The sequence below is a fragment of the Panthera tigris genome, chromosome D3 (genome assembly GCF_018350195.1).
Source record: "Panthera tigris isolate Pti1 chromosome D3, P.tigris_Pti1_mat1.1, whole genome shotgun sequence".
In the NCBI taxonomy this organism is placed as follows: Eukaryota; Metazoa; Chordata; class Mammalia; order Carnivora; family Felidae; genus Panthera; species Panthera tigris.
In genome coordinates, this window is record NC_056671.1 from 22748363 (window position 1) to 22760481 (window position 12119).

The following is a 12119-nucleotide window of genomic DNA, read 5'->3' on the forward strand; positions in this document are numbered from 1 at the left end:
ACCACATGGATATGCTGTGATCTCAAGCAGATGCACTTCTGGTTTCTTTATAGATAGCCATTGACAATGTGGCCTCTGCTCTCTTGGAGTTTCTGGCAGCTGGATAAGAATAATCCCTTAGATGTTATGACCCTTGACAGTCTATATGTCTCCTTAGATCTTCCCTCTGACTGCATAAGGACAGGGCAAGCACTGATAGCCCCATTCCATAAATGAGACAAGTGACATTCAGAGATGTTACCCTGAAAGGGATGTCTCATAGAGGAATGGGGAGGAGGGCCGGGCCTCGCAAGCATGTCTAATGGTGGAACATCAAGCAGCATGACAGAAATTAAAAGGCAGGGAAATCCTCTGGGCTTCCTTCATCACCTTGCATACTTGGTGGACACCCCTCACTGATCAGGTGTTTGAAATCCCAAGGGTGCCTGGGTGGCTCAGTAGGTTAAGCATCCGACTTGACTCTGTCTCCTTAGATCAGGAGACAGATTTTGGCTCAGGTCATGATCTCACAGTTTGTGAGTCTGAGCCCTGTTTTGAGCTCTGTGCTGACAGTATGGAACCTGCTTGGGATCCTCTCTCTCTCCCTCTCCCTCTCTGCCCCTACCCAGCTTGTGCACACTCTCTGTTAAATAAATAAACATTTAAAAAATCTCAAAAAACACCCTCACTGTCCCCCAAGACTATCAATATGCACCACCTCTCCCTTAGGGCCCAGGGCATGAGGGATCACAGTGATGGGAAAGCAGGCAACAGGGTGGGGGTGCTCAGCCCTTCCTCATGCTGAAGGTTCAGGGCCAGCATTGCATCATAGAAATCCTATGATCCTGTGGAAAAAAACAAACCTTCAGCAAGGACACATTTGAGTTCCATTTTTCTGCCCTAGCCTGTCTCTTCTTAAATATGGATGCTTGATGAAAAAGGATGTGAGTTTCCCACCCCCAACAAACTGAATGAATTATTTACTGGACTGGCCAAGTCCCTGACTCTTACCAGTCAGAGCTGTGTGTAGGGGGTGACCTTTGCATAACTCCAGGTGTGGGGTCTCTTCATTAGGGAGATGGGGAGACTGAGGATGGGAGAGAAAGAATGCCTGCAGGGAGAAGTCCTCACTCCTCCTGACATTGCCCCCTTCTCTAGAGGTCTGGGAGCATGGATGGAGGTTTTACAGGCACCCAGCCTGGACAACCATGCCCTCTGGCATGCTATCCTGTGCCCGCCTGCCCCCCAGACCTGTCTCAGAGCCAAACACGGGACCTCACTTAATCCCAATTATGTAATGTGCAATCCAACAGTTGGCTAAGGAGGAGGGGCCTGGAGCCACACCCAGGAGTGGGGCAAAAGGCTCTAGCTGGGTCAGGGCCACAGATCAAGCTTGGCTTCTGCCTGAAGCGGCCCCCACTCCTCCAGCCGCATCCAGACACCATGAGTGGCCGAGTCGGAGACCTGAGCCCCAAGCAGGCAGAGACCCTGGCCAAGGTGAGAGACCCTTTCCCTGGAGCCCCAGAAGAAAAGGGTTGAAGGGCAAGGGGAGGGGGTGGCCAGAGCCCTGGCCCACTCTGTTGGCTTAGAGTGTCTTTGATATTTTCCCTTTACTGTCACCTTACCCAGGGCCATGCTCCAAAGCGGCCAGGGACATCAGCTCTGTCCAGGGCAGGAGTTGATGGAACAGTACTGCATCCAAGCAATAATAGTGTGTGTGCCAGATCAAACTTGACTTCTCATGTAGGAACCAGAACTAGAGAGCTCTACCAAACAGCTGCCCCCTTCCTATCCCTCCCAGGCCCCTTAGGTGGGAGACTAAGGATGCTAATGGTCTGCACCTCTGAGTCTGTTCCCCCTCCTTCCCCAGGACCCTGAAAGACAAACTGTCTGGAAGAGCGAGATAGGGCAGGGTGTGTTGTCATCCCCATGGTCAATGGGGAAGGGGACACGTAATCACTAACCATGCTTTTGTAGAAAATGGAATGAAAAAAGGCAGAAGCCTTGGTGAGTCAGCACATGGAAAGAACTATGGATACCTCCATACTCCAATCCACTTGCCCACATCCCACCCACTAATTTATCCTTTCTTTCATCCAACCCTGCACCCCACCCACCCATCTATCCATCCCCCCTGCTCTCTATTCACCCACCAATCTCTCCTTTCTCTACTCAACTATCTCTCTCTCCTTCCATCCATTGATTTCTCCTTCCTTCTTTTTCCATCCACCCACCCATTCCTCTATTCATTCTTCTTTCTATTCATTTACTTAGCATCTATCCTTACTTGCATTCACCTACCCATCTATCCATATATCCATCCAATGATCCATCTCTCCTTCTACCCATCTGCCCACCCATCCTTCTACCATTATGCACCAGACTGCATGTGTAAGAGAAGGGATGATGAAAATAACTATTGGGTCTGGAGCAAAGGCTAAGTGCAGAAGCCACTTTAACCAGCATCTCCCTTCCCAGTTCCGAGAAAATGTGCAGGATGTGTTGCCTGCCCTGCCCAATCCTGATGACTATTTCCTTCTGCGCTGGCTCCGAGGTGAGGGCAGAGGTTGGGGTGTGGGGGGTGGATCAGGTTGAGGGGCAGCAAGAGGGGCCTTGTCCCAACTGTTCCACAACAACTCATGGCTCTCAGAATCCAGCCATGCCATCTCACTTCATATGTTCAGGTCCAGGAGAAGGGAGGGTGCAGAGAATGAAGGTCCTTCCCCAGGCCCCCAGTGCCATGCCTAGCTCCTCACAGCCCAGAACCAGGACGAGGTAACCACAAGGTAGCCTCTCTGTTGCCTCACACCTTCCTTCCATCTTCACACAGCTCGAAATTTTGACCTGCAGAAATCAGAGGCCATGCTCCGCAAGGTGAGACGCATCCACCCCCAGAGATTTGGGGAAGGGCTTTGTGGGGGGCAATCCATGTCTTGAGCCCCCATCTCAGAGGTGCTGGGAGCCTGTGAGACCTTACCTCTCCTCTCTCTTTCAGTACATGGAGTTCCGGAAGTCCATGGACATTGATCACATCCTTGATTGGCAGCCCCCAGAGGTGAGCCAACAGCCCCCCCACCACACACACATCCCAAGTTTTTACAGACACAGCATTCAAACAGCCTCTGGCTCACTGGAAAGCATGAGTGAAGGCCAGAAAGCCTGGGAAGCTTGTGGAACAGCCCACAGGCCTACAGGCACCTCTCCTATGATAATTATGAATATTTTCTGGGTGTTTATGAGATTCTGACCTGAGTTAAAACTTTAGCCGCATGAACTTATTTAGTCCTCACAGCTCAATGAGGTGGGTGCAAGTGTCCCCATTTTACAGATGCGGACACTGAGGTCCAGCAAAGGTTAAGCAGCCTACCCAAAGTCCCACAGCCCCAATGTGGAGCTGGGATTTGAATTCATGAAGCTGGGTTCTTCACCACCACAGTCAGCTTGTGCCTCTGAGCCCTCACCTCTAGGGTCTTGCTCAGAACATCCTGTCTGGTGGGAAAGAAACTTAACCCACTAAGGAGTTGGAGAGAACAGTCCCACCCATTGGCACCTTAGTAAAACAATGGACATGGTTGCATTTGTAGAGCGTGAACTGTGGGCCAGTCACTGATACTGGGGAGTTTCCCCAACAGTCCCCTAAGGAAGGAAGTATCTAAACCATTTTACAGAAGAGGGAATGGAACGGGACTCAGAGAGATAGTGTCACTTGTTCAAGGATGCACAACAAGGAAGCAGTAGTGTCTGTATTTGAACCAGATATGTTGACCTTCAGAATCCATGTTTTCCATCACTAAACCTAACTTCTCTCAATGGAAAAGAACGTGGGAGATGTTGCAGGGTGGGGGGTGGGGGGTACTCCAGAACATTAAGGACTCCAGAAGCCTTCAGCCAGGCCCAGGTAAGGCCTGGCTCTGCCATGTACTCATTGTAAGGCCCTCCCTTGAAGGTCCCTTAGTTTTCTCACCTGGACAATAGTGCCACCTTCAGGGAAGGGACAGTGATTGTATCATGTTGTGTGTAGGCTTGGGCCACCCAAGTTAACCTAGTCTGGGGGTCTCCGGGAGGTGAATAATGCCAAGTTCTGTGTATCTTTTCCATGCCCAGGTGATCCAGAAGTACATGCCTGGAGGCCTGTGTGGCTATGACCGGGATGGCTGCCCCGTGTGGTATGACATCATTGGACCGCTTGACCCAAAGGGCCTGCTCTTCTCAGTCACCAAGCAGGACTTGCTTAAGACCAAGATGAGGGACTGCGAGCGCATCTTGCATGAGTGTGACCTGCAGACAGAGCGGGTAAGGCCAGCTCCTGTGTGGGGAGGTGAGGCTGCCAGGGAACATGGTCCCAGGAATACACCTGTGCTCTCTACTATCACCCTCAAAGAACTCTGGAGTTTAATTTCAGCTCTGCTGCTTCCTAGCTGTGTGGTCTTGGAGAGTGGTCTCCCCTCTCTGAGCCTGTTCCTCACCTATAAATAATAAATAATGGTTGCAAAGATTAAATGAGATAATGCAAATGTATGGCTCAGCACACACAGCCTCATGCATATTTCTCAACCCTAGTTACTGTTATTCCCTCTGAGGCTGCCCCTTCTGTTCCTTCTGTCTGGATAACTCTACTTCCAGCACACCCCTACCTCCCACACTCCCCTTGGCTCTTTCCCTTCTATCTTTCATGTCTCAAACTTAGATGTCACCTTCTCTGATGTCCCCGTCATATATGGGTTAACATATATTCTCACAGTTCCTGTGCTGTTTATTTGCAGCGTCTATCTCAGAACTTATAGTGATCTGGTTGCTTGTCAGTCTCTCTAAGCAGGCTGTGAACCCTTTGAGGACCAGAACTGTGGATTATTGAGTATTATATGTTATACTCTCAGTGTCTGGCACAAAATAGGTGCTTCATAAATATCAGTTGGACAAATGGAGGGATGAATGGATGATTGAATGGCAGTAAGAAAGGATGGATGGGTGAATTGATGGATGGGTGGGCCAATTAATGGATGAATGGACAAATGGATGGATGGATGGATTATAAATGGATAATGGATGAATGGATGGATGGATGGGTGGGTGGATGTGTGGGTAAATGCATTCACTGTTTTGTTCACTTGTTCAGAGTAGGGGACAGGAAGAATCTCTGAGGGGTCATGTGCTAGGGTCACCATTTCCCAAGTTTTGAGCCTGCACCCTAAACCTGGGTACTGGTCTTTATTTTCATCCTTGCAGCTGGGAAAGAAGATTGAGACCATTGTGATGATATTTGACTGCGAGGGCCTGGGACTGAAGCACTTCTGGAAACCTCTGGTGGAAGTGTACCAAGAGGTGAGGAGAAGGCCCCTGGGTGACCCCTGCCTACTTTAATGATGAGTTCGGTCTGCAGTGACCTTCTTGCTCACTCAGAGCCAGGATTTGGTAAAAGACAGTGGACTTTCTGGGCCCCAGCACTGTGACTCAGGACCTAAATGGCCTTAATGTGTTTCCTGAAAGAGCCCACAAATCAGGCCTCAGATTCAACACTGTACTGACACCACCAGGACCACCTTCTGCCAACCCTTCCCAGCTCTGTCATCCCTAGCTCTGTGACTCCAGCAAGTCACTTCACCCCTCCATGTTTCAGTTTCCTCACCTACAAAATGGGGACACTGATATTCTGCATTTCAAAGGGATGTAGGGATATTCCAGTGAGTTGATATATAAAATGTGTACACAGTGCTTGGCAAATAATGAACATTTAATATACAATAGTCATTAATATTGCTATACTATAATTACTATAAGATTTACTCTAAAAATAATTATTATTAAAATGTGGTTGTTATAGTCTGAGGTGCGAAGCTGTCCTCCAGAGGCCAGTGGAGGTGATGAAAAGAAGGGAAACCCTCTATCTCTCTTTGAACACTCCAGATGGGAGATTGCAAAGGTGATGGGGATAGGAGAGGATGAGATGTAGGCTCTGATGGGGTCTTTCTTGGTTCCACAGTTCTTTGGCCTCCTTGAAGAGAATTACCCGGAGACCCTGAAGTTCATGCTCATTGTGAAAGGTGTGGCAAGTGACTTCACTTTTTTGTACCTCTGTTTCCTCATTTGAGCCCTGGGGACAACAAAAGTGCCTTCTTTCCTGGGTAGTAGTGAGGCAGGTTGGTTGCTTGGCTTCATAAAAATCACTTAGAGTGCTTGGAACAAAGTAAGTGCTCCATAAATAGCAATTTCTATGGTTGGCCTTACTGCAAGAAGAGGCAGTTCCAACACTAGCTCTTCTAGGAATCCTCCCTCTTTTCTCCCACCCACATTGATCTCTCCATTCCCAAACTGCTTGTGGTACTGGCATCTGGAACATTCAAGTCTGGCCTCTCCTGTCTGCTGTCTTCTGGAGGCCTCTAGTTGTCTTATGTGTGTTCATCCTGGTTTTTTTCCTGAGTTGTCTGCTCCTTGAAGGCAGGGCCTCTGATTTTCCACTTCTGTTGTATCTTTTGTAGGCCTGGGACCATGTGGATGTTCAATAGGTATTTGTGTTGTTGTTTGAGTGGATTGGTAGATGGAAGAGTGTGTGGATATTTGATGGTTGGCTGGTTAATTGGTTGATTTGTTGATTAGCTGTTTAGTTGATTGTCTAGTTTACTGGCAAGTTGGTTGGCTGTCTAGTTGAATGACTGGTGTTTGGTTGGATAGTTGGTTGGTTGGTTCGTTGGTTGATTGGGTGACTGGTTGGTTTGTTGTATAGTTGTTAGTTTGGTCGACTGAGTGATCAGCTGGCATTTTTGGTTGAGTAGGTAGGTGAGTAGCTAGTTGGCAGATTGGTTGGTTGGCTGACTGGTTTGTTGTTTGGCTAGATCTTCTGCTGGCTGCAGAAGGTAATTGGCTGGGTGGTTAGCTGGTTGCTTAACAGGCTGATGGGTTTTCTGGTTGGCTGATTTGATAATTGGTTGTTTGACTATTTGGTAGGTTGGCTGACTGGTTGCTGGTTGACTGGTGGGCTGAATAGAAGATAAGTTGATTGACCATTCTGTTGGTTTGTTGATAGATTGGATGAATGATTGGGTGGTTGGTTGCTTGCTTGTTGGCTGGTTGACCAGTTGTTGAATGGTTTGTCAGGTGCAGGGCATTTTCCAATTGACTCCTCCATATGATTGGCTATGAATGTTATGGAGAGAATGGCCCAATGGAATTATTTTCTCCTCCATTATCTCTGCTTATATCTCTCCAGCCACCAAACTGTTCCCTGTGGGCTACAACCTCATGAAGCCCTTCCTGAGCGAAGACACTCGCAGAAAAATTATAGTATTGGGAAGTAAGTAATTCCAGTTCTATCCCCTGAGCTCTGTGCCACTTAGACTCAGAAATGTGTCCCCAAAAGTGAAGCGAAATGTATTTTACATGACAAAGTCTTTCCAGTTACCTCTGCTTCATTCCCTGTCTTTGGTGACTAAGGCCTTCACACCTTCTTCTTTATCAGTTTCAGTTTGGTTGATAGTCAATCAACCAATGAGCCTATGAGCCTCATTTTCCTTTCAACACTCAACACCTCAGTGCTTCTAAAGCCAATTTGGGCTGGGGAGGATGAGGAAGAAGAGTAGAAGAGAAGATGTGATTCAGAGAAGGAAAGGTCAATAAATGTGACTTATGTGCTGTATGGTCCCCCACAAGGTCCTTGACCTCATAAGGCTTTAAAGTCTCCTTGAGAAGGGAACCTGGGTGACTCAGTAGGTTAAGCATCCAGCTTTGGCTCAGGTCATGATCTCATGATTCGTGGGTTCGAGCCCCACGTCAGGCTCTGTGCTGACAGCTCAGAGCCTGAAGCCTGCTTTGGATTCTGTCTCCCTCCCTCTCTACCCCTCCCCCACTCACGCTCTGTCTCTCTCAAAAATAAACATTTTTAAAAAAAAAAAGTCTTCTTGAGGCAATTAGATAATTCTTATCTTCATTACTCATGACTGGAAGACCCTCAAATATGTGCCAACCCATCACCTAGGAGGAAACATGTTTCCATAGCAACATAATGCTGAAAGACACTTCCTGCAGTCTGAGGCCTGGGAAGCTGAGGAATTGGCCCTGGAAGCCTAATCCTTGTAGGGTTTCTCCCCAAACTCAGGTCCCCCTGGTGGGAATGAGGGGCTGACAAGTCCCCTCCATGTCTGGTAACAACTCTTCAACCCCTCTGCCCACAGGCAACTGGAAGGACGGTTTGCTGAAACTAATCAGTCCCGAGGAACTGCCTGTTCAGTTTGGGGGGACTCTGACTGACCCAGATGGGAACCCCAAATGTTTAACTAAGGTATAAAGAGCCCCAGACAGGGGAGGGGAAAGGAATAGAGCTGAGTTCCTTTCTCACCCAATCATTCATTCCACAAATGTCTATGGAGAAACCCCTGTGAGCCAGGTATTGAGCTAGACAGTCCCAGCCCTACCATCACCGGGCTCTCAGAAGCTGTATAGGCAAACAAGAAATGAGGAAAATTTGACTCAGAGGGATGAACTGGAAGGGGAAGTTTCCAGAAGAGGCCTTGACCCTGTAGGGTCAGGGAAGGTTCCCCAGGGGGTGGGAGAGGATGGGGTGAGCAGGATACTTCCAGAAGATGTTGAAAGCATCTCAAGCAGATGAAACAGCGCAAACAATGCAATGGCCAAAAGAGAGAAGCAAGCCCATTTTGTCCTGTGTCTGCAGATTAACTATGGTGGGGAGATCCCCAAGTCCATGTATGTGCGGGACCAAGTGAAGACTCAGTATGAGCACTCAGTGCAGATCAACCGTGGCTCCTCACACCAGGTGGAATATGAGATTCTGTTCCCAGGCTGTGTCCTCAGGTAAGCGCCAGGCCACCAACCCATCCCTGGCTGTGTCTTAGACCCTCAAGTTCCCATCAGACTGAGCAGGAACTTGTCCTCCTCCCGCTCATCCAGGTGGCAGTTCTCATCTGATGGTGCAGACATTGGTTTTGGTGTTTTCCTGAAGACCAAGATGGGGGAGCGACAGAGGGCTGGGGAGATGACAGAAGTGCTGCCCAGCCAGCGCTACAATGCCCACATGGTGCCTGAGGATGGGAGCCTCACCTGCTCAGAAGCTGGTGTATGTAAGTCTACACTGGCTGGGCCCCAGCTCTGGAAGGCCACCTGTCTCACAGTTTAGAGGGAGAAAAAGAGGGTCAGTGACCAACCCCTTCCCCAGGAACATACAGCCTAGGTTAGTGCTATTCATTCACACAGTTGTTCATTCAGGCCCCACTCTCAAGCATTTGCCACACACCAAGAGCCAGAGACACATAGGCCTTGCAGGGAGTGAGAGCACTCAGGACACAGGCAGAGAATAGGGCAGATGCAACATTTTGCAGGAGGAAACTGGGGCTCTGAGAAGTAAATCAACTTGTCCAGAGCCACAGAGCTGAGTGTGATGCCAGGGTCCCACCTCAGCTTCATGGTAGCTGCATTACACTGGGCAAAATCTTACCAATCCAGACCCTTAGCTTGCTCATCTGTGAAGCAGAGGTTACAAACCCTGCCTTTTGGGGTGGTTGTGAGGAAGTAGAGGGTGTACACAGGCCTTAGCCAGCATCTCACTTTATCCAAGGAGGCTGAGAGGCCTTTGACATTCTCAACTGCCCACCCCACACCTCTATCATGCGATGTCCAGGTGTAGAGACAATAGGATGCAATGGCCATTGTTCTCATTGTCGGTTGGAGCAACTAAAGCCAGCCTGGGCACATGCCAAGAGGAGGTCAGTGTCTGTTTGCAGACATGGCTCAAGGGTGGCAGCTCCCATGGGAAAGGGACAGGAGTAGTGAGAACTTGCCCCAGCTTAGCAAACACAGCAATTAGGAATAGAGCCTGTCATCCCTCTGGTGGCCAGGGCAGAGACATGGGGAGTATGAAGCCAGATCTAACTACCCATCTGTCCATTTGTTCCCCCAGATGTCCTGCGCTTTGACAACACTTATAGCTTTGTCCACGCCAAGAAGGTCAGCTTCACAGTGGAGGTGCTGCTCCCAGACGAGGGCATGCAAAAGTATGACAAGGAGCTCACCCCTGTCTAGGCAGCCCCCCCACTTCTCAGAGACCCCTGACCCTCTCCTTTGTCTATCTATATACTATCCCCTCAGAAATTGATCATTACTCCTCTTGACACTGAGACTAGTGAGTAGAGAAAAAGCTGCCTTGGGGAAGACTTATATGCTGTGGTTAGATCAGGAAAGGTATGAGAGGCACAGTTTTGGAGGATGCCAAGATTGCATAGGGGAAGAAGCAAGGCAAAAGCAAGAGGTGAATGTCACTGAAACCCAAGAAATAGGAAATGAATCCTTAGCTTTTGTCCTCACTTCTTCTAAGGCATTTGTGCGTGTGTTTGAATTTCTTCCCTATCATCTATGAGCCACGTGGGTTACAGGTATATCTAAATTCTTTTTACTTCTACCCCATATACAGTAGATGCTCAGTGTATACTTGTGAGGTTGAATTAAGGTAATGAGCAAGTAATTCATGGGTATGCCTGACAAGAAGGAACCTTAACCCGGAGCAGGTTTCAGCACCTCGGACAGAGACAGGGCTGTGGAAGCAGGGGACTCTCCTGCAGGACCCAGGTGATGTAGCCCCCAGGTTTCTGGGAGTGGCTGCCCCCTCAGGTAGGTAGGAGATGCTTGCATAAGGCTTTGTCTGACTCAGCACACAGCTTTCCCAACCCATCACTCTGACCCTTACCCTTTTCCCTTGGAATTCACAGCTTATATTTTAAACAATTAAAGAAATTTTACTGGAAGCAAAGGAAGTCCTATTTGGTTCTAGCTGCTGCCTGGCACTAAAATTTAAAAATCACAGCTATCATCTGGTAAGTGATGTCTTGCATATCACACATGGTGCCAAGTGCTTAATGAATTTAGCCCATTTCACACTCAAACCTTCCCTGGGACCACTTATCATGGTCATCTTATGGATAGAAAACTAAGGCTTAGAGAGGTGAAGTCACTCCCAATGTCATACAACTCTTAAGTGGCAGATTCAAGATCCAGGGTTTTTGTTGTTGTTGTTATTGTTGTTGTTTCTTTATTCCGAAGACATTGCTCTTAATTGTCCCTTAATACCACTTCCTAAGAGCCTACTTACACAAAGAAGGAGAGAAGGAATGATTTGTTTGTCCTAGAGCTTCCAGTAGATGTGTCCTTAGTTGACACCCAGGACAAAATATGTGTTATGCCCATTGGGAAGCTGAGGCAATAGAGACCCACCAGTACTCAAGTGCATAATGTTTGTTCAAGGAAACTCATGGGAAAATGGGCCAGCTTCTAAACTTTATGTTTCTAAACCTTATTCTTCTAAACCTAGCATGCTGTCCACTGTTCACATGACCTCTGAGAAGCATGACCCTCTGACACCCACTATGGCCCTGGGTGACTGAGGGAGAAGTAGGGTCTCCCCGATGTTCCTACTCCAAGTCAGGGACACGGAGACACAGGCTTGAGCCCTACATCCTGACACACCCTTGCCAGGAGGAAACAAATTACACAGAGAACATGGGTGGGTGGGAACCAAAGGGCTAACTGGTCCTTGGGAATGGGTTGCCCAGGACCAAGGCTGCTGGAGTGAGCCAGAGTGGGAGGCCTGACTCTGAAACCAATCAAGCAAACGTTCAGCAGAAGCTAGCACTTTCCATCTGTGCTTACAGGTACAGGATTTTGGGAAACTGAGCTCCCAAAAGGCACTGGCCTTATTTCCTTTGGCCCATGCATAGCAGAAATAGCACTGAAGTTAAGGCTACCCTCCCCACCTGCTCACTCCCACCAAATTCATGTTACTACAGCAACATGCCAGAATAAGACTGCCAACTCTCAGAGGTGGGGAGGGTGAGGGAGGGAGAAAGAGAGGAAAAGGAAGAGAGGGTTGTCAGATTTATGGGGGGAAATGCAATATTTGGGACATACTTAAAATTTATTGTTTATCTGAAATTAAAACTTAATGGGACATCCTGTATTTTATCTGGCCACCCTACAAATGAGGGAGAGGGGAGGGTGAAGCAAGGGAGAAAGGGAAGAGGAGGATGGGCTCACTGTCTTGGAAGACTGTAGTAGCATCAGCAATGTGGGCCAAGGGGTCCTTGGGAGAGGTTGGCTCAGGCATCAGTGGTGCATGGTAGATGGACATGGCACTCTCACCCTTG

The 12119-nt window shown here is 48.5% G+C and overlaps 1 protein-coding gene across 1 annotated transcript; it reads left to right on the forward strand.

Moving 5' to 3' along the window:
- The first annotated feature begins 1341 nt into the window (after window positions 1-1341).
- Window positions 1342-10724, forward strand: LOC102971791 (SEC14-like protein 3). Its single transcript, XM_007082551.3, has 12 exons — window positions 1342-1476; window positions 2458-2533; window positions 2810-2853; window positions 2975-3034; window positions 4084-4272; window positions 5206-5301; window positions 5960-6020; window positions 7184-7267; window positions 8145-8251; window positions 8642-8781; window positions 8878-9047; window positions 9884-10724. Exons 1-12 carry the CDS (start codon window positions 1423-1425, stop codon window positions 10003-10005), a joined length of 1203 nt encoding a protein of 400 aa, XP_007082613.1. The 5' UTR covers window positions 1342-1422; the 3' UTR covers window positions 10006-10724.
- The last annotated feature ends 1395 nt before the right edge of the window (window positions 10725-12119 follow it).